Source organism: Acipenser ruthenus, chromosome 19 (genome assembly GCF_902713425.1).
Source record: "Acipenser ruthenus chromosome 19, fAciRut3.2 maternal haplotype, whole genome shotgun sequence".
NCBI lineage: Eukaryota > Metazoa > Chordata > Actinopteri > Acipenseriformes > Acipenseridae > Acipenser > Acipenser ruthenus.
Window position 1 is genome coordinate 19397254 of NC_081207.1, and position 26649 is coordinate 19423902.

Below are 26649 nucleotides of genomic sequence, written 5' to 3' on the forward strand. Positions count from 1 at the left end.
GCAAGCTCCGTACTGCCTTGTAAGAAGTAGTAGATTACTGTACAGTACCTTAATGTGTTCGGGTATCTGGTTTTGATATCTTATAGCAAATGTAAACATTCGTGGCATAAAGCCAATGGGCTCGTTTTAAAATGTTCAGAATATAGAGTAGCACAGAATAGCATACAGAACACTGCACTGTGTATATTACGGTGTAATAGACGTGTGTGTTTCCAGTAGGGGTGGGTTAAAGTACTCGAAATAATTATAGTTACTCGAGCACTAAATGAAAATGTAAAGAATATCTCTTCATCAATGTAAGTTCAATATATTGTAGAGACCCGGTCGGTTCAGGTTAGCAGACTTTTGTTTCATCTGGTCCTGTGCATTCACGTTATCTGTATTGTTTCAGGCCCCCCCCCCCCCCCCATGAGAGTAGTGGTCCACTCTCTTCTCTGTGCGTGAGGGGACTGATAGAGCTGGAGCTTGTGTGTTTGTGTGGAAAAGAGCAAGCAAGAAAGTGAGCAAGTTTTTAGGATAGACAGGAGGAAGGATTTATTGTTCTGTGATGTGGTCCTGACCCAAACATGGACCCTGTTTTAATTAATAAAGTAGTTTTGTTAGCACCTGAATCCCGTCTCTGGTCTCCTGCTTTGAGTTGTATCGGATAGTTGTCTTTCGTTTCTTGTTGAAACATTGCTATAAGAATTTCTTTGTTTTACAGAATATTAACAACTGCAAAAATTCATTTGTCTGCGTTATAAAGCCTGTGTCTTTGGCTGGAAGTTTCTATGTCATCTATTAATTATTATTTTTTTGTTTTTGTTTACATCTGGTAACCTGTGTTGCCTAGTAACAGTGAATGCTCTTTGCTCCCTGCCACAGATGCAGGCTTGGAGATCCTTTTAACTGTACTTCAGTGAGTGTTTATAAACATGCACGTTGCCCTTTTTAAAAATATTCTTTACTTGACTCTCAGGTGGTGGGGGATAACGAAGTAGCCTATTTGGCAGTAGATTTTTCACTGGATTCATCACTCGGGACAAGAAAGAAAAACCCTCTGGCGTGGTTTATACTCATGATTTCCTCAGTGCTGTTTCAATCCCCAAAGCTTAATGGTTTCATTTTTTGCCAGAGGAAAACTTCACAAACTGAGCAAGGCAGCCCAGAGATGCATGAGATATACTGTAGACTGACAAAAACAGATTCCGTTCTGCTCAGAATACTACACACAGTAAATAACACACAAAATAAATAATACGTAATTGATAATTCCAGTCAGGAGTCCTCAATGGCTTAGCTATTAAGACCCTGAGCTTGAAGTGCAGGGGAGTCATGGAAGCTGAGTTTGAATCCTGTTCACATTGGGGTTCTGTTCTGTTATCACTGCTGACCAAATTCTGTGCTGCATGATAACTTTACTCAAACTAAAGATAATTGGACTTGATTTAAGAGGATCCCTCAAGACAAGCAAGCAACAGAAATTGATAAAACAGACACCATCGACAGTCCAAAAATACAGGACACTGACAACCTAACATTTACACATCAAAAAGGTTATTTTAAATTAGTGCATATAAGTTACAAATGATATGATCACTATAATCAAGTCAGTAATGTGCTTGTGAGTATACTGTAGCTCAACTCCCCAGCCTATTCTCAATATAGTATAGGACTCAATCCCAGGGCAGTTACTTTACTGGATTTGAGGCAATGTGCTGAATAGCAATGCTGGACTTGAACTGCCTAAACATGTAAATAATTAATCAACTATTTAAAGCTTAAAAAAACATATATAATATATTGGCAGTGAACCACCCTCCAGGGCCAAATGGTTTGGCAGCCAGAGTAAATTTGAAATGGCAGCATGTGGTTGTAGTTTAGCATTGATTTCTAGCATGAGAATACTTATCTTTGGAATGGATGGTTAAAATAGCAGTTACAGCTTGCAGGCACAGAGCTGGGTTGTCCTGTATTATGGTATGGGGGTGTGGGAATGGTTAGTTGCAGTAGCCTAATCTGGGGGATTTCTTTAAGTGGCATTTACTGTTACAAGGACCACAGGTTCTCTGTACTACTGTAGAAACATTTTATTCTCTGGCTAAAAACCTGCCAGTTCACAATTATTTGCCTATAATCCAATAATAATAATATATTGCCACTCTAAAGAGAAACTTTGTATGTATGACAAATCAGAGTTCTCTTATGAATTCTTGTTTTAAAATGACTTTGTATATCATTATCTGTTTCTCTCATCACATTCTTGGGTCTTTTAAAAACTCAAGTTAAAAGCATCCCAGTGGCCTCTATAGAGCTCTCGTATAGGGTTGGCAGTGCTCTGAGTGGCTCCGGTAGTCAGCTCCAGCTCCAGGCTGGCTCCAGAGCCGCAGAAAATAGTGCAAACTAGGATGGTATTATTATTTTTAAAGTTTTTTTTTTTTTTAATTGATGTTGCTTGGCTATAAATATTCCAAGATCATTTTAGATTTGTTTTTGAGTAAAAGAGATAAGAATATAGAAATCTGGTTTTAAAGCTTCACTTTTATTTTCTTGTGCAACTTTTTTAGGTACCTGTTTGACAAAATCAACATATTTACACCATAGAAATATATGTTTAACTGTTCAAACATAACAAACTAGAAAATAGTACAGTGCACTCCGTTTATAAGAATCACATCCGTCCTGGATGATTTGATTCTTATAAGTGGTTGATTCTTAAAAGCAGACCAATATGATGACAATTGGCAAAAGCGTGCCTCCGTGCATCAGCAGTTTAAATACAGTATACAAAGGTCAATGGTGCTCAAATCACTGAGGACAATACATCAAAACAATCAAAGTAAGTCCTCGTGGGTAAGCAACTTGTTATGTGATCACAATTATGTTTACTCAGGGCTGCAGAATCCTATTTTACTACAGTATACTTGAGAAGCGATCGTCTTGTGAGGGTGCCTAGTTTAACTGCCGTGCGGTGTTACGTGTAATGGCCTTTTGAATTTAAAATGACATTACAGTACAGTATTTTACTTTCCGGACTAACACTGCATTTAAGCATCTGTGGCTTGCTTTTTTTTCACTTGTTTTTCACTAAGCGGAGATGCAAAGCTCCGCAACCCCCCCCCCCCCCTCACCGCGCCACTATGCAACCCCCCTTCCTCCAAATACATAGCACACAATAACATTGCTGTACTCGGTATGTATTCAATGAATGTGTATTCACTTTATTTAAACACATTTTCACTAACAGAACACAAAAAATACCTGAACAATGCAGTCACGCGTCTTTTTTTCCTGCCATGTCGACACACACAAACTGCATGACTTGCTTTTTTTCTACTGGGGGTTGCTGCGGACTAGGGATTATACTGCACACGCTGTGTACGTGCCTAATCACACAAGATGTGATCAAATTCTAATTAAAAAACTGCTTTATTGGCTGTACACGTCATTGCACTTGATACAGTATTGTATCGCATGCAGTCAGCTTGCCCTGAAATGATTCTTTATAAGCGGATTGCTTGATTCTTACAAATGGAGTAGTTTAACTTGGTTAGTATAGGAATGATTTTGTTCCAGTGGTTTTGATCACTATATGCGGTTGATTCTTATATCAGTAATTCTTTTATAAATGGAGTGCACTGTATAATAAATAGAGAAACAAAAAACTGTGAAATATTTTTCCTGTTAAGTTAGGGGTAAGTAAAATATTAAATACTAGAGAAAGGAACATATTTATATGAGATTAATAATTGGAAATACTAACAACATATTAAGCATACAAAATGTCCATTTAGTTTGACCTATTTTTGTACACTCATGTTCAGTTATGGTGCCTTCTAGCAGTTACTCACTTTGTCTGACACAGTGGATTTTTCCAGTTTCCCCTTTCTCAGTCCTTATGGTTTATCAGAATAATTTTTTTTCAACATCTGCAGAATTCAGTCTTGTTCTCCGATCTGTGATTAGGTCCCCTGCTTTGGAGAACAGTCTTTCACTTTCCACTGATGTTGCAGGCACATAAAAAGAAACGATGTGCCAGCTGTGCCAACAAAGGCAATGAATCTTTGCAATTCTTCCAATAAGCCAAAGGGCAGGAGTCCAAAGGCTCCCTCTTTGCTCCATACAGTACCTATAGAAAGTCTACACCCACTTTCAAAATGTTCACCTTTTGTTGCCTTATAGCCCGGAATTAAAATGCATATATAAATATATATATATATTTTTTAATTTTATCTACACATCCTACCACACAACTTCCAAGTGAAAAAAATATTCTAGAAATTTGTAGAAAATTAACTAAAAATAAAAACTGAAATAGCTTGGTTGGATAAGTGTCCACCCCCCTTGTAATAGCAATCCTAAATTAGCTCAGGTGTAACCAATCCGCCTTCAAAATCACACACCAAGTTAAGTGGCCTCCACCTGTGTTAAATTGTAGTGATTCACATGATTTCAGGATAAATTCAGCAGTTCCTGTAGGTTCCTTCTGCTGGGTAGTGCATTTCAAAGCAAAGACTCACCCATGAGCACCAAGGTAGAGACCTATCCCAAAAGACTCACAGCTGTAATTGCTGCCAAAGGTGCTTCCACCAAGTATTAACTCGGGGGTGGAGACTTATTCAGTTATGATCTTTCAGTTTTGTATTTAATATATAATTTTTCTCAATAAAAACTTTTTTCCCCTTAACAGTGTGGAGTATGGTGTGTAGATAAGTGGAAAAAATCCTCATTTTAAATGCATGAAACTCTGAGGCACTGATGCAACAAAATGTGAAAAAAGTTCAAGGGGGTGTAGGCTTTCTATAGGCACTGTACATCTTCAGCTCATTGTGCAAAGCAGATCCTTCCATGTTATCTTTGTCTTCAGGGCTGCTGTCAGAAAGCTCATAGATGCTTTCAGATGTATGTGCTCTCTTGGGTGGAACTGGATCACTTTGAGCAAGTCCACATAAAACAGACGAGCCTTTGATCACAGCTTCTTTTTGCTCATTGTTGAAGATACAGGTTTTTAACGAGGAAGGTTGATATCTACAATCAAGGCAATTCTCTAAGCTTGATAACCTTGTTGAGTTTTGTCTCAAAAGATAGTCTTTCACCTTCAAGCCAGATTCAGATATAGTTTCAAGCTTTCCAAGGGCTCTGTGAATTCCAACCACTGTCGGGACTATGAGAGATGCAGCTGAATAATGCTCCAGAGAGAGTTGTGGTGGCTTCCTGGAATGGCTTGAGCATCTCTCACACTTCTTCTAGGAGCATCTTCTGTTCAGCAGTAGTGTTTAGTGCTGGTCTCTTCAGTTTCACAGCTGCAATCTCTAATTGTTCTGCTTGCTAGACCACTTTTTCAATCATTGGCAAGCTTGAGTTCCATCTTGTAACACAGTCCCTTGGAATTTTCTGTGGTTCAGATCCAGTCAGTCGGTCAGTTTCAGTCAGATACACCTTAGCATAAGAATGCCAAGCACTCAATGACTTCTTAAAAAGGGGAGCTATGGACCGACATCTTCCAATCACTGAAGAGATTTATTTTACTGAAACTTGCTTTCCTTCCCTAGGAAAAATAATTTGCTGTAGGCAGAGGTGTGAGCTGTGTGCCAAACAAGAGCAGCGTTTCAACTTCATGAGACTGCAGCACGTACAACACTGGCTCCACTGTCAGTGACAGCACATACCACTTACTTTAAGTTAAAGGAGTCCAGCACGTTTTGCACAGAGAAGGCAATGTTCTCCCCAGTATGAGGCTCATCAGCAGGAATGCAGCCTATGCATTTTACAGTTAAATTCCACTTCTAGTCAACAAAGTGGCATGTCATTGCAAGAAACTGCTTCGGATTTTTGGTACAGTTCCACAGATCAAAAATAATGGCAGCATGTGATGTAGACATTCGTTCTTGTTTTAAAGTACCCACAATGCCCAAGTATGCATTGCTCAACAGTGTTCCGGAAACTGTTTTTCTTGAGGGTGGTTGGTATCATACCTTTTAATGTAATAAATGCAACTTTCTTTTCATCTCAATTTTATTTATTAAATAAATAAGCTTTGGAGACTTTCACAATTAATACACTAATGTATGAAAAACAGGTTTATCATCTTAAATAAACAAGTAGTGAAGTTGTGTGTGGAGTCAGGTGATTTTTGGGTTGGTCAGAAAGAGGCCTTATCTTTATTTCTGTGGCAGTTCAGGTGCAGGGGGGCCGTGACTCCAGCATGTGACCTTAACTCACCGGCAACCAACTTTTGGAAGCAGTGTGGAGTAGTGGTTAGGGCTCTGGACTCTTGACCGGAGAGGTATGGGTTCAATCCTTGGTAGGGGACACTGCTGCTGTACCCTTGAGCAAGGTACATTACCTAGATTGCTCTAGTAAAAACCCAACTGTATAAATGGGTAATTGTATGTAAAAAGAATGTGATATCTTGTAACAATTGTAAGTCGCCCTGAATAACGGCGTCTGCTAAGAAATAAATAATAAATAAAAAGTCAGGACATCATTAGGTGAATCTAGGCAGAGCAAGGGTTTGGTTCAAAATACGTGAAAATACTTGTCGCCTTTTTGCAAGTGTTTTACAAAAGATTGCATTGAGAACAATCAATCAATCTTATTCTACCACAGCTCTAAACACTTCAGAAAACAAATTACTTCAACCAGCTGATATAGTTACATCAGCAAACTAGCATTTAAATGTACTTACCAATCACTGTTTAGTTTCGTCCCGTCTAACTGCAAACCGCATCAGAATCCACATACCAAGCAGGTCGCTTGAATCACCTGAGATGATAGAATCAGTTCTGGAACTAAGAAAGGGAAGGTGTCATATGATTAAAATAAAAATAATGTGTTCCTTACTAATAGCTAGTGTGAGAACTGCTTTTATTTCATCATCCCCAACACATAGCAATACCTATGAAGTTACATATTCTGTTAATTCAAGCAAACTGGACTTAATATATTGGCGTGTTTAATGTGAGGTAGGAGAGAGTGGCGCAGCTCCAGGACCTCGGCTCTGGCTCCAGGCTCCGGAGCACTCTGAGCCTGAATCCAGCTCCACTCCGGCTGCAGCACTCCAGCTTCAGCTCCGCTCCGGTTCCAGAGTACAGCTAAAAAAAAAAAAAACTGTCCAGCTCCGCTCCGGCTCCAGGTCTTGAAGCTGGCTCCGAGCTCCTGAGCCGGAGCATGGCTAACCCTACTCTGAAACATGTCTTCTGTAAAGTACAGTTGGTGTAACCATTAGCCTGTAAAACTATAGACTAGTACAAATACACTAAATAAAAAGGAAAGTCACACGTGAGTATTAAATGATCATATTGCACTACAGTACATATGCATTTGTACTGTTACAGCTCCCATGCATATTGTATTTTTACACATATAATGCATGTTTGTGGGGGGTTGTGAGTTGCTAGCTGATTGGGAACTGTTCATACATTATTATTAAGTGTACACTTTATTTATTAAAATGTTATACTATTCTGCAGGGACCAGCACTAATATTTTTCGGCGGGGTTATCTGTGGAAACAAGTGTATGGTGGTTGTTTATTGTTGTTTTTCCTGTTGAAATAGACTAAAAAGCTGCTTGTTCTTTACCTGACAGGAATCTGTATAAAGTGTGGGAAGGGAGTGTATGGAGCAAGTCAGGCATGCCAGGCAATGGGAAACCTCTATCACACCAACTGCTTCACCTGCTGCTCCTGTGGTGAGTACATCCGCTGCTACTGCACATTGACTGATTGACTACCGGGCCGTTCCTCAATAAAGAGCCCCCAGGATGAACTAGGGTTGGACCATATGGAAATTCAGTCCCTGATAATCTGACATGACTATAGCTGCATGAAATGATTATCAGTCCTATTGAGAAATTCCTCGGATGTGGTATTCCTTAAATCCATTGCTGGCAGAGCGTTAGCAGGGGGGCAGGTTAATGGTTCGACTCTGGTGTACCAGATGTACATGACCCTTTCATGCATGGCGACCTCATATGGGGGACGTTTTAAAAAAAAAAAAAAAAAAAAAAAAAAAAAAAAAAAAACAAAACTCTTCTACTCTTTTATATGGGGGACATATGGAAGACGCAAATGCACGATAGCCTCATATGAGGCTAGGAGATGGTGTGTTGTAGTAGTGTGTTTTTTTTGTTTGTTTTTTTAAATCAATGAAATATATTTGTGTGTCCAAAACTACTTTTAAATGTTTTTCTTCAACTATTTGTAATATTTAATGTGTCAAAGGGTTAAGCTGTGATGTGGCCACTGAGGTGCCTTTATACTTCTAAAAATTCCCCAGCATGTGTTGACTGAAACAGAGATATGCAAGGTGTATCTAAACAATCTAAAGAACAAGAAATTAAGTAAAATAACTCTGTTTACTATCTATAGCCAAGTTGGTCTTTAATGAGCACACAATAGACTTTTTTACAGCAATTCCTTGATAGACACTAGATAGTTTATTCTTTGTGAAAGATTTGAAACCCCCCTCCCTTCCCCCCCCCCAGCTGCAGCCAGCTGGTGTCTGCTGTGGTTTCAGCCTAATCAACTGCTGGCTGCTCACTGCAAGGGAACGTGTCTGAGTGTTGCTGGAGGGCTGCGGACAGTAACTATCTCCAAAACTTTGTCAGGAAAATGGCTGGTCTGGCGGCAAGGTCCCATGACCTGGGCAACTTTGGTTCAAATGTCAATACTGGTAGTAAATCAGAAACCGGGTGCCCATTCTGGAGTTTAAGATAGTCTAATGTAATTAGAGAAGTACATTTCCTGCTTTTGAAAAACTACTGAAAATGAATTTTCTAGATAGACCTGTTTTCAGACTTATTGAAGTTAATATCCATGGCTTTTTATTCTTATTGAAATGTACTCCTGGCCGTGTGGTTTTCCAGTGGGATTGCCAGGACACCTGAATGAATCACTAAAAGGAGGCTGCTGCAGTTTAAAAGTATAAAATCTAAAAGGAAACTATCTTCTGTACATCCAAGTTAAAAGTGTAGCAGTGTACATACAATGTTTCGAAGAGTAAATGACTTTGGTAGTAATTCCCCAGCTAGCACTTTCAAAATAACTGGCGTTGTTACACCATAGACTCATGCGTGACTAAACACACTCTTTGTGAAACCTGCATGTCTTCAAGTGCTCTACAATGTCTTATCGTTACCATTCCCCACCCCAGCCCCCTGCTGGAGTTTCCCTGCGCTACAGCCTCCGAGTTGAAGGTCATGTTTGTGTTTGTGGTACATATGCAAGGAATGCTGTCCCCCAGCACTCACAAGGGCCTTAAATCAGACGGGAGCGACTGATTGTACCAGGGTTGCTTATCACAGAGGCATGCTTGGCCTGAGTCCTAGGTAAACAGGAGGGCATTCCTTTACAATTAAAATGAAAAATGGGCTTGAGAGGACCAGCCAATTAGCACAGCCCACATGAGCTGTCGTTAAAGATATTGACCTCTGGTGTTTCACATGGCATAGGCACGCTGGGTTTACTTAGAAACACTGAATGGGTCTTGTGTGGAGCAATAGAAAAATACCTGGGAGGTAGCTGTTTTGTTGCTCATATACTTGGGGCTGTTTCTTTTCAAGAGTTTTCATATTTGACAGTATTGGAAAATTGGTACTGTAAAACCCTTAGATGTCTATACAATCTCACATTAGCACTTCCTCATTGTGAAGTTTATTTTTTAATCAAAAGGTTTTTTTTATTTTTTTTATTATTTTAATTTGAACTTTCTTTAACTTTTAATTCGTCTTCCTATGCAGCAGAACCCCACCTGAACACTTTACTCATTTTCTGTTCTCTGGAGAGTCTATGTGGCGTCAAGTGGGGGCCCCAATAACATTTTTTTAAATATATAATATATATATATATATATATATAAAGGTTTTAAATAGTGGTAACCAAGGTTAAAAAGTCAATTTTCTTACCTATAACTGGCATCCGGGTCATTCCAGCTGAAGTGTGCCAACATGGATTACTCTGCCTTTTTAAGTCAATTATTTGTTTTTGAAAACATAATGATTCTAATGTTATTTGTCTAGATCATCAAGGTTATAGAAATGAGCACTTACACCACCTTCACATGCAGCCTTGCCATGTGAGGCTGCTTGAGTTACACAGCTGTTCTTTTGCATGCACGCAACCCCTACCCTGGCACCAGTTTCTATCATCAATCACAAATGGAGGAAACATCTCCCCAGAATTGAGCCTGCTTGAGCTGCAATGACCAATCATTCTCATTGCTTCAGTTCTGCTGTGCAGAATATCTTTTGGTTCTTTGCCTGCTATAGATCAAGGGTGGCCAAATTTGGCCTTTCTACTCCTTGTCCCAACACTGTTCTAAATTGTTTAATTGAACCAATTAAACCTCCATCCAGACCCTGAAGTAGGTAATTATATCATTTTACCAGTTAAACCTGGAGTGGAATGGCCCTCCAGGACTGTTATTGGGCACCCCCGCTGTAGATCATACATTAGGCTAATCACCTCATCACTTCCTGTGCTGTAGGTCAGATTGCAGTTAAACAATCTGAGTGTCTGACCTACAGCATAAATAGTAGTTGGGTACCAGGAAGCAATAAGCAGTGAAAATGCTACTAGCGTTGATATGAGAAATCCTTGGTTATCTCTCCTGTTTAGTTTCTAAAAGGGATAACATTCCTGCCTGTGCTTACCACGAGTGACCTTAGGATTGTAAATGGATCCTGTTGGCCTACCTTCCCTTATCTAGTTAAATACACAGATTAGATGTTTGTGAGTATAATTTGAAAAGGGGAAAGAAAATAAATCTGTAACAGTGGTTTTGAAAAAAGCAGTGCCTGCACTTGCTTTACAGTGAGCCGGTGATATTGAACCCTCCCCACTCTTGTTAGAAATCCACAGCTTAATGAATACATTCTCCTTGGCATCTCTTAATAACAGGGGTTCAGGGCATTGTTTCCATCCGAGGCGTCTGCAGGTAATAAACAGGCTTTGTTAGTTCAGAGATGGGGAGTGTCTGACAAGGGAGACTTCTCTGTGTCCTCTTGGCGCTGGCTGGGTCCTGGCAAGGGGTTCAGTTAAAGGATACAGGGGTCTGTCTGTGAAAGCCTGGCCAAGTAGTATTTACTGGCCCTTCCCCAGTAAAGGCAGGCACTTCTTTACAATTAGAAACACTAGCTTATTTTTATTTCCCTATTTTACATCTTATGGGATTTCAGCATAGCGCACACTGCCACCAGTGCCGTGGCCAAATGTTTTAATTGCACATTCTGGGATTGGGATTTTTTTTTTTTTTTTTTTTTAAATCTTACTGTGCTACCGAAAATAAGTAAAAAAAAAAAAAATATATATATATATATATATATATATACATATAATAGACCAGGGCTTGAATCTAGTTATTTATTTTTTTCATCCCGAAGGCACCTGCCACAGTAGCAAAGAGTCCTCTTAGTAGGAACCCCTTATGAAAGTTCCCCATAGTAAGTGCATAATAAAGTATTGTAAAACATTGGTAAGAATTGTAAAAACCAGAGATGTAAAAGATGGTAAAGCATATTGATAAACATGGCAAACTATGGCCATTTTATAGTAAAACCTTGGTGGGAAAAAATAACAGGAAAACTGCAATATTGCAGTGCAAAAGTAATCATTTTTAACAAATGCAGCTACTGGGTTGAACTTTTTATTTATTTTATTTATTGTGTTTACCATTAGTTTGGTTTATCATTTCAAAGATGTAAGGTGATGACGCTTCAGGTGGTATCTATTTGAAAAAAGTTCACCAGTTGGATCAATCAAATGCAAACTTTCTGCTACTTCTGCTGAGTTTTTAAGTTATTGCGGTGTTGCAGAGTTCCCCTCCCATGACTCTGCACAGTATGTTGCTTGAATGCACTTGAAAAGAAGAGGTGGGGTGGTAGGTCACAGCCAGACAGCTATCTCCCTGGTTGACCTGAGACACAGCATTGCAGATTCTTGTTCCTCTGTTCCACTGAGGTCACACTGAAGGCTAGATTTATGACATAAGATAGGAGCTGTTGTCATTCCTTTACTACAATTTGTTCCTTGTGACTTTAGTCCCTATGAAAGGTGAGGGGGAAGTGGCTCCAGTGCTGGCAAGCTAAGCCACACAGCCCCCCTTATGAGATACTGATTTTAATATGGGGCTTTACTACACAAAGAACAAACTTGTAGAACTTTCAAAATCATCAATAAGTTCTCTTATCCTGAACAGCAATGGTGTAGATCATATCAAAATTAAAGCAGCAATATTGTGGCTGACTTTCTATATCACTCCAGTAAAAGCACAGCTGCGTGGTGTGCAGGGTGAGTCATACTGTCAGGTGAGCGCAGGTTCACATCTTGGCTGTGTGAAGTTACCAGTCTTCGCTGGGGATTCAGGAGGGAACATCACATTGGCTTTGGCGCTCCCGCGGGTCAAGGAGGCAGAACCGGCAAGGATTGTTTCTCCTCATTGTGCCACAACAGACCCTACTGTCCAGACACCCAGTGAACTCAGGCGGACACCAGCAGAGCTGGTCTTTATCCTCCAGAGGCTGGTGGCTCGCTGACTTCTGCTCTTTAGTTCCTGGGTATAGAAGAGGAAGCTGGCTCGGTCGTGGGATCGGAGGCCAACGGAACCTTCAGTTCCCTTGAGCTGTGTGGGGAATTGCTGCGGTGATGGGAATATAAAATGGACATTCTAAATTTGGGTGAAAATCATGGAGAAGAAAATTGTAAAAACCAATAAACAAAGTCAGGGATAAGATAATCTGGCACTCTAAATGGGATGAGAAAGAAGGAAGTGGATTTAGTGGACAAATCGATTTCGTTTAGTTGAGCTGCAGAATTTCACAGAATCCGACATAACACCAACGAAAACGTATCGTGCAGGGACTAAAACAACTGGAGCCATGTCGTCCTGTCTTCCATTCTCATTGTATATTGTCTGTATATTATCTGTTTGATAATAACATCTAATGAGCCATGTATGTAGAAATTAAACTACTGTACTTAATAGCCATATGGAAATTGTTTGTACGTCAAATGCTGCACATGTGTTGTGTTTGAGCGCATGAAACTCTCAGGTATAAATGCTGAACGCAACCCAGCGTCTGGGGCTCAGGTACAGCCTACTGAGACCGGAGTTAGATGCTCTGTTTGTGCTCTATTACTACAATAAACTATACCTTTTTTATTTTTTTTACCTTTACACGTTAGTGGTGTGTGCTTTCTTACACAGCTGAATCTTGAGTTAAGCCACACACATTCATCCCTGGCTAATCGCGCAGGAGAGCTGGCGAAGGCCTTGCCTCTGCTTGGCTGACAAGGGAAGAACAGTCCTGTGGGAAACAATGCTGCTATTGTACCTGCCTGCCACGGGGGGCCGGTTCTCTGGATCAAAACTCAGACCTGTGCAGTGTTCCTGGAGGGCCTCAGACCTTGACAGATGAAGCTTAATGAAGTTTCATTTCAATTAATAGTTTATAGAAGTAGAAATATGCTGTGTTTTTTGTAGTGGTGTTTTTTTTTACTTTCTTTTTTATTTTTTTATTTTTTTTTTTACAAATTTAGTCCACAGTAAAGGACTAAAAGCACTGGCTAAATACAGTTAGTTTTAACTAAGGTGCAAGTTCTCTACTGATGCATTATAATCCTGATGTGAAGGACCAAACAAGTTGTCCTAAATCGTACCAGATTGTGTTGTGATTTATACTTCTGTCTTAGTCACCAGTGAAACAAGTTTAACTGAGTCATAAGGAAATACGTCTGCATTTACGCGGTAAATTAATAAATGCCAACACTGTAAACTGTAAACACTTCCTGTGTCGTAGTAGGGCCCCAAATTAGTTTCAAATGTCATTTTAATTGCACCATAAATCTACTTTATGGTGTTTGCCATCGTTCAAAGTGGTTCTTGGTTCTTTTCCTCCGATATTGATCTAGTACCAGTTTTCTATTTAATCTGTTTACCTTTTGAGCTTGTCTGGATAATCCTAAATGCTAAATGCAAAGATGTTGTATCAAAACTTGTGCCATTATTGACTTGCTCTGTGCCATTTATTGAAATGTTCAATACAACAGGACCCAGGGTTGCCTTCACAACCACTGCACATTTTTCTTGTGTCCTTTCTTTTGTTTTCATTTTCATAGCAGTCTTTGCTTTCATAGCAGTCTTTGCTTCCCTTGTGTTGGAGGGATAGTCACAAATGCGTGTACAGGGCTACTTTGCGCAGGCATTGTGATGGATCTGGCTGCCACAGATGCCTGCTTCACTGCCTTGTACCCAGTACTGTGTTTTGATAGTATTTCGTCACAGCACTGCCATTTCAAACCAAACACCTTCCCGTTTGCAGCTGGCTTACCTGTAAGGTAGCTGCAGGCTCTCTTGTTTGTACAGTCACAAAGGTAAGTGATTAGCTTGGAGAACACAAACTCTCAAGTTCCACGATGGGGCGCACATCTGTGTAAACAGGTGCAAAATCAAATGATGGAGGACTGGCATCATGGTAGGGATCAGTAATAAACACCCAGTCCCATGCTGTTCTTGGCTCCACATCCTCTTCATCATCATTGCTGAGTGATAAGTCAGCATCACTGTCGCTGGTATCCTCCGAACCAACTTCGAAATCTTCATCACTCCCATGGTCGCTCTCCATGTACGTTGCTACGTTTAGCTTTCGCTAAAAACTATATAAACTACAACTAAACAAGTAAAACTAATAATAAAACAAAAAATAATAATTTAAAACACTATATATATATATATATATACTTGTAAAAGTTGAATGGCTTCTCGCAATATATCTCGGTCTTCTAAATGCCCACAGGTAGATTGGAATCGCTACATGACATGCAATTGGATACAAATGTCACCTGACCCTCCTCCATCTTTCATTGCACATTCCACAGTACTAGCACTGCCTTAGAGAATGAAACCTGAAACGCTAGACTGAGAAACCGCTCATAGAATAGAATGGGAAACTTGACGTACGCAGGTACGGCATGGTACTGTAAGTGGGTTTTCATTTGACGTACATGCGTACGTCATGGTGTTGAAGTTGTTAAAAGGCGGTGGGTAGGCACTATCTGGATCTTGCTTTGCTGAAATGGATTCCACTGCTGGCATTGGTGTACAGACTTAACCCTTTAACACCTGAAATGGGCTTTCTTTCTATATTACATGATCACATTTGATACAAAATTGGGTTAAAAAGGAGTATTTTGATGTGTTTGGACACATCAATATATTCAGAGGCCAATGGGTCTATCTTATTAATGCCTACAGTAGCTAAACAAGGGTTTCCCTTGTTCTAATATGATGGGAATACCAGGTTAATTTCTTAATTGTTGTTTTGAATTTTGTAAGAATATTATAACACGATTGAAAGACATTGCATGTCTACCAGCTGGTTTCACAGACCCTATTAGCACTAATCTTGGACTATCCAATGTTGCTTTAGATACTGTGATCAGACATGAGTGCTAATCAGGTCTGTGAAACAAGCTGTACTGTACAAGTGTTCATAGTGAATATAACACTCACTAGCCCCCCCATGATGCCAACCGTACCATCTGTCTCTTCAATCAAAAAAGTGTCTTTGGTTTTTTTGTTTTAACTCAGCCTTTCAATTCTCTTTACAGGGCGAAGGTTAAGAGGAAAGGCATTCTACAACGTCAATGGTAAAGTTTACTGTGAAGAAGATTTCTTGGTAAGTTATATTATTATTCGTAGTAATAGTAGGATTCATGGAGTATTTTTTTTTGTGAAGTTAGTGCTCATGAAAAGGAACAATGGAATCTTTACAGAAGTAGTTTTATTATTGGAATTAACCATAGCCACCCCCTCCCTTGTCAACGCCATATAAATACAGTAATCCTTCTCTTGAAAGACATCCATTGAAATAAAATACCTTTTGAACAACCAGACTATATTCATGAGCTATTTAAAGAATTAAAACATTTTTTTGTTTTTAAAGATCCAGTAGAAGTTCAGAACAGTTTTATGAATATCCACAATTTTAAATCCATCAAATCTTAGGACCTATCTGCTACAACACAATTGCCACGATATTATTCACCTACTTTTTAAAGAAAGCAATTTCCAAGGTACAAGTTACTGAGAGCTGTATTCCTATGTGAGTTTCATGAGCAGGTTATAGAAAAGTGCATAGCAACCCAAACCAAAGAAATGCTCAAAACAGCAGTGCTCAATCTTTTTACAAATTCATTAAATTCCCAGTAGGGGCAGTAAATTGTCATACATTGTACTGTCCTTTATAAGAATCCTACTCTTTCACAGTTTTCCCCTGGAAAGTTTTATGAACACACGTAGATATTTGTCAGTGGTACGGTAGGTATGTTTCTTTTGTTCTCTGTCAATCCCAATCTGCAGTTGAGCCCCTCTGTCTGTGGAACATTGTGCTTTGAAGCAGCATTTCCACTCTGTGCAGTTCCCAGTCCAGGCTGACCACTCGTAGACCTGTGTGCTAATAGACCAGCAGTGTGAGGGCCAGCGCTTTGTGAATAGGGCACAGAGTTTTAGTGGCTGCTGTCGGAATTGAGTGCATCTTCTGTTTGTCCCGGACTCGTCCAACTTGTCATTTTAGACCAAAGTGTGACCAGAGCCATCCGAACAGATGAAAGCCTGTTAATCTTGTGTATCTGTTTTTCCAAGGCAAGACACAGTTTTATGAACAGTGAATGTTACTTTTTTTGTTATTATCGCTTGTTAAACTTTAATATTGGATCTCCATCGCTCCACAAGGTTCACTTTTAATAGTTCAGCTCATAGACACTACAGAGACACAAGTTGTTGAACATTAGAATCGGTGGATAACTGGAGGCCCCTGTCAGTTTGTACATACACTGCCTAGCGACTTTGGGTGCATTATTGTCTTGAAAAAAGTCATCTCCTCCAAGGTATAAGTGCAGCAGGGCTGAGTTGTTAGACTTAAGCATTTGTTCGGCTTTCCAGAGTAATCAAGGGACCCAAGGTATTCCATTAAAACATTTGTCACGTCCGTGCGATGCCAATTCAAATTGGGTAGACAGGTCCTAATAAAGTGGCCAGGCAGTGTATGTCAAACGCTTTTCCGCATGGCCCGGTCATCAACTTCTCTGTGGTGCTGATGGTTCTAATTGTCCCCCACTGATGATGAAATCCCCTGCGCAGGGAATATAGAGGAGGCTGTCATACGTATGTATGTCACACTTCACATGTGTTGCATGTATTTGGAGAACCGTTATCCAATTGACACATTTTGTGTTTGATATTTCTTATTGTATACTATTCTGTACATACAGTTGATATATTTCCTGGTCACCAACCTTTTTTTCATACTAACAGCGCTTATTTTGAGTTTGCAGCCATGGCGGGGGATGGCTGTTACTGACATACTTATTTTGGCACCATCTTCATCTTCCTTTTGAATTTGACAGTACTGTATATTTCCCAGGCTGTCTATTTATACCAGGAGAGACGTCCACACAATTTAGCATTTAAAAAGTCATTTAGATTTAAATACTGGCTTCTCTTTTGAGATTTGCTTCTGGACACTTTTTTTTTTTTTTTTAAGCAGTTTATTTTTCTCACAAAACCGTAAATCAAGGACTATTGCAGGCATTTAGACAGGGTTGAGTCATTTTAAAATGCAATTTATGTTCCTAAATTGAGAAATAACCTGTAGCCCATAATAGGTATGGACAATAATTACATTTTCAACATAACCTAACCACGTTTAGCTTAAATCAGTTTACAGTTAGCATTTATGTATCGCTCTTCATGCGCTGTATAAACTAAAAAAAAGACAAATGGCAAATCAATCCAGCTCAAAAATGAGATAACTCAAACAAATATGTTTTTCAATTTGATTTAAAAGATTAAACTGTGCCAGCATTCCTGATATGACTTGGGAGGTTCCAAAGGCAAGGAGCATAACAACTAAAGGCCCTTGACCTTCCTGATTTTAGATGGCTTTTAAGAACTACCAAAAGTTCAGCATTCACTGATCTCAAGGTACGACTAAGAGCATAAGGTGCCAACAGTTCCTGTAAATATAAAGGCCCAAAGCCATGGATGGCCTTATAAGTAGTAAGCAGCATTTTAAAATCAAACCTGAATTTAACAGGAAGCCATTGAAGTGATGTGTTGTGAACAACATGTGTTAGTCAGCACTCTGGCTACAGCCTTTTGAACCAGTTTAGAATCAGGAAGGTAGCAAACAAAGCATTCCAATAATCTAACCGAGAAATAACAAAAGTATGAACCAGCATCTCAGCATCTTTATCAGATAGAATGGATCTAAAAATGTTTCTACAATAAAGCCATAGCACTGTTTGATCCCACAATAGAGCACTGAACTCAAACTTGCTGATGGCTGATTTACATTTATAAATTAATAAATATATCCTCACATCCTAGTAACTTTTTAAAAAAACACAGCGAAAACTGCCAATTGCAAATTTAGCATGGTCAAATTTTATAATGGGCAGAGTGGGAGTATTTCCTGCAATCAATTAGGCCTAAAATAAACACTGTTATCTTGTGCAGAGGCTGTTGTGCCATAAGCAGCTATCCACCCCCCCTCCCCTCATTCTAATCAGTAACTAAGTGAGTGCTGGGGCTCCACCACTTATCAAATGGCAGCCAGATGGTATGTCTGCAGTGCCTTTTGTAACAGGATTGCAGAATTAGCTGTCTGGGAGCTATTGTTTAATCTGCCGCTGTTGCCCACTCAAACAGGACATCCACCTGCTTCTTGATACATCGAAGGGCACGACCTCAGGAAATGGACTGTCCAGATGGTTCATGCAGCGCGACCCACTCAGGGACTGCGGCTTGTGTTGCACAAATTCCTTAGGTTTTTTTTGTTTTTTTAGATGTTTAGGAGGTGAAAAAATGGTTCTTGAATGGTGAATTCGGAATATATTTGATTTTTGCTTTTAACAAAATACATATATATGTCTGCCTGTGTGTCCTAGCCAGTTCGATCAGAAATATTATAATATTAAAAACAAAATATAACCATCGTTAGACATAGAATAACAGTGGAAGGGATCGGCAAATGGTAGGCTACTACAGTAGCCCAAGTGTCATTCTTAAATGCTTTTTTTATTTAAGGTTACTGAACAGTGTAAAATGTATTTGTTATAGTGTGCATGAAACAAACCTCACCATTTAAATTTCACCAATCCTGCCCTTTTACCTGCTTTTTAAAGACAAAAATACTCAGATTCGGTGTTAGAGATGGTGGTTTTCTCAAAGTCCCCCATTTATCTAATGTTTTAAACAATGTCAGTATTCAGGTCCACCATCGGTTTAGATCAATTGTATGGACCTTTGTATGGAGTGTATTTATTTGAAAAAATACTTCCAAAAAACTGCTCCAATGCCAACGTGTGTTTAGAATTGTGTAGGCAAGGCATAGAAGCAATCTTTGAAATCTCTCTATAGTAAGAGAGGGTGTATTGAAACATGGTAATAAACTCCAAACCCCACAAATGCAGAACCTGGTTCAAAATAAAAAGCAGGCTTTCAGGCTATCTTTGAGCAAAGCACATGACATGCTTGAGAGAGGCCCAGGATTGAGGTCTACTCTATTTATCGCTATTGCCCCTAACCTTTCATGAGCACTAAATTCACATACTCCAATATAAAAGCATAGCAAAGTGTAATAAACCACTGTCAAAGCACGGGAAGCATTGTAAAGAATAGTGAGGTATGGTAAACCCTATTAATAAACAGCAAATCCAGTGTAAACTATGGTAAATGCATGGGAAAACTGCAAACATACTAAGCTAAACTTTTATAAGGGAACCATCATGTGTTAATAAATACCTAGTAATAAAAGCTAGTGACGGTGGCTCTGACTTCTTCCACAGTCCATTAATTGTGTTTTTTTTCTGTTTGTTCCCCTCCAGTATTCTGGGTTCCAGCAAACTGCAGACAAGTGCTTTGTGTGTGGCCACCTCATAATGGAGACGGTAAGGGAGCGATTCTCTTAAAGAATTTGATAAATATCACCCATTCCACACTGTAGCAGGACAGATAGGAGGGCAGCCTACTATTTAGCAGGTTCACTGGAATTCACATGCATAGAGCCATGTTCATAAAGCAACTACCACAGCGCGGAAAGAAAACCGTGATGTTTAATAACTTCAATTTTTAAACATAGGTTCATTTCGGTGCTTCCACTTGCACCATCGTTGTTTCTTGCTAGTTTTGTAATAAACAGTAGTTTGGTTTTCATTTTACAAAATAAAAAAATGGTCAAACCTAGCAAAGTTCTATACACAATGAGTCTGAAGTTAGTGAGTGTCTAAAGGCAAATGCAAAATGAGACCATCTGTGTTTATTACCCCCCAGAATGACTTGCAATAATACAGAACATTTCAATAGACTTTGCTATTAGGGGGGTGGCCTAATTCTTGTCGCAAATTAGTAAGTACTTTTAATTATTATTTTTTTTTTATTAAATAAGGCATTAACCCACAACACAAGTTGTATTTATGTAATTTGATACATTACATTTAGACTTCTTTTGTCAGGTAAAAGTGCTCCAGCAATTAAAAAATAACCTGTCCTCAAATTAGGAGAATGGCACTCAATGGGTTAAAGCATGTTTTAAAGCAATAAATAGTTCAAGGATAATCCTGGCATGTGGACAAATTTCATGTTTGTCTCGCACAGATGTTTGCTAGCCCTTGGTACTGAGTCAAATCCCCATATTTGCAAACACAACCCTCCTGAATTGGCAGCCTCTCATGCAAGTGTTACAAAATGTACGATTCAAATACCAAATGGGGGGTGTAGAACTTGAACTGGCCCAGAGACAGACCTTGGTGTTGTAATCCTTTTTTAATTGGATCTAATTAAAAAGGCTAACAGTGTTTAGTTATAATCAAGAGAGGTTATGTTAAGGTTGTATAATGCACTGGTGAGACCATTCTGGTCACTACATTAACAAAAGGACCTTGGAGAGAGCCCAACGAAAAGCAACCGGACTAATCCCAGGGCTTAAAGAAATGAGCTATAAAGATCGTTGAGGAAACTGAATTTATTTAGCTTACAAGATTTAGAGGAGGACTTGATTTGAAGTCTTTAAAATCTTGAAAGGATGTGACTAAGTTAAGGGATCCTTTAGAAACCAACACGCCAAAGTTTCGAGATGGGTCGAAGGAACTCCTCTCGTTCTTGTGTTGTTAAGTGTGGCGGCTGGATATGAAAGTGTGTGAGTGTTGCTGTGCTAATGAGGTGCGCGCGCTCTCTTCAGATTCTGCAGGCCCTAGGGAAGGCCTACCACCCTGGCTGTTTCCGCTGTGTGGTCTGTAACGAGGGCTTAGACGGGGTCCCTTTCACGGTCGACATGGAGAATAACATCTACTGCGTCAAGGACTATCACACGTAAGGCAGCACAGGTTTTTTTTTTCTCATGGGAGTTTGTATTATACACCCTTCTCAAGCTGGGGTTATGCAGTTTGTGATGCAATTTGCCAGTGACTGAGATGGATCTGGTAATAAGACATAGTGGAAAGCTGAAAAGGTTTATTGCCATTTAGTTCCTAATAGATTTAAACCTTTCATGATGGCAACCTCATGTGGGGACGGATACAAAAAAAAATTCTAGTCTTAATATGGGGACAAATGGAAGATGCAAATGCATGATGACCTCATGAGGATGCCACCCCCCCATATAAAGCAATGGGAATTACAGTTTGTTAATCTATTTTCAATATTTAATGCATAAAATGTTTGCTGTATCGTGTTTCTACCAAAGGCACATTCAGAACCTACATAGCGAACAGAAGTGCAAGACAGGTCAGATTTATGGAATAATTTTGTAAGCTACACATTAAAGCATGGTTGTGATTCTCTGTTATTTGTCTTTCCAGAGTTTTCGCACCCAAGTGCGCATCTTGTAACCAGCCCATCCTGCCTGCACAGGTACTGTACCCACTGTCTTCCTGTTGTTTTTGTCTTTTTTTTTTTTTTTTAGTGACTCCAATCTGCAGAGTCTCTTAAATTGTCCTGCAGAGAGGTGCGACTGTTCCTCAATGATTATTGAACTCCTTTTAGTTAGAGGTGGAAGTCTGTAAGGCCCTACCCCCAAACATTTGCCTTCTCAACTCGCCTGTTCTGATTGAGCGCTCTGAAGTTATGGATGCGCTTTTTATACATTACAGAATGTCAGGATGCTATTAAACGGTTACAGGAGGGACGGCTTGTTTAAAGTGTGTGCTACATGTTGGAGCTGCTTCTGTCTTGAGGTGTTTGAGTTCTAGCAGGGTCTGGCAGCCAATCCTTATCTCCATATTGTAAGTGCCATTGGAAATGCAGGGAATGTTGTTAACATGAGGGGGCTCTCTCCTTTGGCTTCTCTAGCCTGCGCTGCCCTGGATCAATGGCTCTAATGAAGGACGGGAGGAATCTGATTCCCTGATAAGAGGCTGTCAGTAAACCATGGCCCCCTGGCAACCCCAGAGAGTAAACCAAGCTGAGGCAAATCGCCATGGATTGTCAGACAGGCTATATTAGGCAACACACTGTTTATGCCTGCGTACTTGGGGTTGCATCAGTGGTCGCAATTATTGATTTACCAGTAATTGCTTTATTTACCAGTAATTGATTATTTCTAATTAATATTTTTTTTAAGTTGACTTAAACCATAAGAAAATGTTTTTTAATAAAAATAATGGAAGGTGTTTATTATTTTTGGCAGCAGGGACATGATTGATATAAACATAGCATTAAACTTTGCTAGGCAACCTGGGTGTAACATGTAATGGGGAAAAAACAGCACAACAGTGAGCTGAGATTAAGATGCGTCATTAACACTGATTTCTGTGTATGAGTTTATATTTGAGCAGGACAAACTGATTGGGGAAAAAAAAATCATCTTGTTTATCCATGGAGAAAACAAAGTTTTTGCAATTTTCCCAGTAGATGTAATGTTAGTCAGGTTCTCTTGCAAAGTTTCAAGTACAATGATACAGAAAAGAGCTGTAGACATGAACCAAATTATTGACACATACGTTTTAAAGTTTCGTGCCAGCCATGGACCAAAAAAAAACCCAAACGTATTGATACACGTCCTTTTAATATGGAAAACATATGTAGGGGGTTTACTTATCTACTGGTTACATCATATGTACATTCTCTGCCCATAGCAGTCTTACTGGTTCTTAAACATACCCCTGGTTATCGGTTGTCTGTTATTGTGCGGTTATATACTGCCCAAACTGCACAAGGTTAAACTTTTTTACAATAGGTGGTGTATTAACACACAACGTATTAACATGTAGCGAGTTCATGCACGTCAACAAGAACATACACTAACATATAGTGTTCCTTGTTATGTCACAGTTTGAAAATACACAAGTTTGACTTGTACAGCTATGGCCAAAAGTTTTGCATCACCTAGGATTTTAGGATTGAAACATTAATTAAAAAAAATAAAAACAATAACTATGAACATAATTTAGATCTGATAACAGTAATAGTAGTACAGTATTTCATCTAAGATTTTTTTTGTCAGTTTTTCATTCAGTATATGGAAAACTACAAAGCGGTATGTAATTAAATATGTTAACGTAACATTATTCAGCAGGTTTCAATAGACTTCATATAGCAAAGTCTTAATTCTATCCCAGGTCCTTCACTAGTTGAGGACTGTGTGGTAGTGCCCTGCACTGGGGCTTCCTAATTGGTGCATGAAGGTTCTGAGGGCTCTAATGCTTTATAATTTTTTACTGCAGGGTTCTGAGGAAACGATCCGGGTGGTGTCAATGGACAGAGACTACCACGTGGAATGCTATCACTGTGAGGTAACCAGCACCCTGTTGATTCTCATTTTAGTATCGAGGTTGAGGGTTTGTTGTTGTTGTCGTGGTGCTAGGTAACCTCTGCCGGTTGCCAAGGTGAAGGGCAAAGAATATGCACCAGTACCTCTTTTCAACTCAACTGTTACTGTAATCACTTAAAAGAGGCAATGCCAAGGCTTTGAATAACACTTTCTTACCTCTCTTTAGCAGTGTTTTGAGGGAGAGAGAGAATTTTGAATTTTAAAATCTCTTTTTTGAACAACACAAAGAACAAGAAGACATTAAAGTAACTTAAATAAAACTAGTAAATTCCAGCACTGGTCATAATTAACAAGAAGAAAACACAGATAAATAACCGAAACCAAAACATTCTAAAAATAGTAAACCTAAAAACACACAAACATTTTTAAAAATGTAATATTAGCTTGCCATCTTCACCCACTGCACACAGGCCATCCTCAATACACCATCTCATCATAAAATTATCCATGTCATTCATCATGCTGTAATAAGAAAAATCAACTTTTACCCTGGTTACAACCAGAACGCTAAAAACACACAGGGCATCAGCTATACCAGTGCTAGATAGTCTGTTATGGGATTTTAAAAATCGCGAGCTTTGCTTGACCCAGGAGAAAAGTAATCAAGGCACACCGATGACGATATTTAAAAGAATACTTAATACTTCAATAAAAAGCCATGGTCTACCCTGTCAAAAGCCTTCACCTGGTCAAGCGACACCAGCCCGAAATCTAAGTTAAAAAGTTTAGATACATTAAAAAGATCTCTGATTAAAAACAAATTATCAACAATGGAGCGTTTTGGTACCCAGTATGTCTGGTCACTGTGCACCACAGTACCCATACACTCCCTAAGACGGCCGGCCAGAGCTTTGAAGAAGACCTTATAATCGCAGCACAGCAACGACACAGGATGTGCAGAGGTCTCCTTTTTTGGGTAGTAAAGTCAGTGCTGCCCTGCGGCAGCTCAGAGGCAGCTCTCCTTCAGCCACACATTCATTCATTCAGCACCTGGTACAGATAATTTCCAATGCAACTTCAGAAATGTTTATAGAATTCAGAAGGCAGCCCATCCAGCCCAGGTGCTGTTCCATTGGAGAGCTGTGTGACGGCGGTTGTGAGCTCCTCCAGTGTGAGGACCGTGTCCAGGTCGTGGCTTTCCTCCTCACCCAGGCGAGGGAGACCTTCCAACAGCCGCTCCGTCCCCTGCTGGTCGCAGCCCTTAGCCTGGTACAGATCTGAATAAAATTTCACCGTGGTCTGATGAAGCTCCACAGGGCTGGAGACCTCTCTCCCCCCAGGCAGCCTCAGTGTAAGCATTTGTTTTCTTTCAGCTTCTTTCTTCTCCAAGCTGAAGAAGAAGGTCGTGGGGGCGTCCATGTCTCTTAATTCCACAAATCTTGCTCTTACCAGGGACCCCTTGACCTTCCCCTCCAGCAGGCTGCCCAGGCACTGTTTCCTCTCCTTCAAGCTGCAATAAGCCCCCTCTGTGCTCTGACCGCCCAGCTCTTTCTCAATCTGTAAAATCTCATTCTCTAGCTGGCTGGCCACTGCATTCAACTCACTAGTGACGTTCTGGGTGAATTGCTGGCAGAACATTTTTAATTTGGATTTTCCCCACATCCCACCACTGTCTCAAATTAGAAAAACATCTCTTTTCTTTTCTCCAGTTTTATTCCAGAATAGTTTTGAATATTTCCAATGCAACTCCAGAAATGTTTATAGAATTCAGCTGCCAGCCCATCCAGCCCAGGTGCTGTTCCATTGGAGAGCTGTGTGATGGCGGTTGTGAGCTCCTCCAGTGTGATGACCGTGTCCTGGCCACGTAAACTGTAAACGGTGTGTCTTGTAATAATTTAATGTTAAAGTGCCAATAGGATTTTGGTGTAGTGGGGAAACACAAAACAGCTGTGATGAGGTGATGATCAGATAGAGATGTGGGATGAATACTGCTACTAATAATTCTATTAAGATGGTGCTTTTGGGTATAAAATCTATCTAACTGTGCTCCAGACAATTGACCATTATTTATTTTGATCCAAGTATATTGTTTAGATTGATTGTGTAAGTTTCTCCAGACGTCCACTAAATCAAATTTTGTCAATACACCAGTCAGCTCTCTCGCAGACTGGGGATTGGGTTCATCATGATTTCTGTAATAATTAAAATCCAGCGTACAGTTAAAATCCCCTCCCACCAAAATAAAATGCTCTGGATCACACTCTAAAACCTGGTTGAGTTTTTTTTAAATAAAATCCTTTCTTTGCACAAATTAGGAGCATAGATATTAAAAAGATCAATAAAAACACCATTTAATTTTAATTCAATTTTTAAAAGCCTCCCTTGTACAACCTCCTCTACAGACACCATGTCTACTTCCAGCCCCGGAGAGAATAAAACTGCCAGCCCCGCACTAACATTAGAGCCGTGACTTAAAATCGCCTTCCCCTTCCACTCTGACAGCCAGTGCGCTTCATTGCTGCTGTCAGAGTGGGTTTCCTGCAATAGAATAACATTTTTAAACTCAATAAAATTAAATAATTGGGCTCTCTAAAATCATCACGGCAATAAATAAATACAAAAACAAGGGTAAAAGCTTTAAAATTGAATTGATCCATTAAAAACCCTTTGATTGCTTACAAACTTTGTCAAACTAAACCTCTTTTTCCTGTCAAACTCCTCTAAACTTGCTTTTCTTAACAGTACATTAGCAGAGACTATCCATAAAATTGTGCTATCCATAAAATTAATAAACTGTTCAGCGAATACAGTTGTGTTTTTTTTGGGGGGGGGGGGGTAGCTGACTGACCTGGATGTCGGAGAGCATAGACGTGTCGGAGCTCTCCCTCCAAATACTCCTCTCTGG

At 39.6% G+C, this 26649-nt stretch overlaps 1 protein-coding gene across 2 annotated transcripts in view; it reads left to right on the forward strand.

Moving 5' to 3' along the window:
• LOC117424795 (Wilms tumor protein 1-interacting protein homolog) overlaps positions 1 to 26649 on the forward strand; it is a 58556-nt gene that overhangs the window by 24636 nt on the left and 7271 nt on the right. For both annotated transcript variants that reach the window (XM_034041498.3, XM_058992568.1), the window contains exons 2-7: positions 7569 to 7670; positions 15586 to 15653; positions 19864 to 19926; positions 21216 to 21346; positions 21835 to 21886; positions 23698 to 23766. In XM_034041498.3, the coding sequence (XP_033897389.3) occupies positions 7569 to 7670; positions 15586 to 15653; positions 19864 to 19926; positions 21216 to 21346; positions 21835 to 21886; positions 23698 to 23766 (485 nt within the window). The remainder of the gene's footprint in view (positions 1 to 7568; positions 7671 to 15585; positions 15654 to 19863; positions 19927 to 21215; positions 21347 to 21834; positions 21887 to 23697; positions 23767 to 26649) is intronic.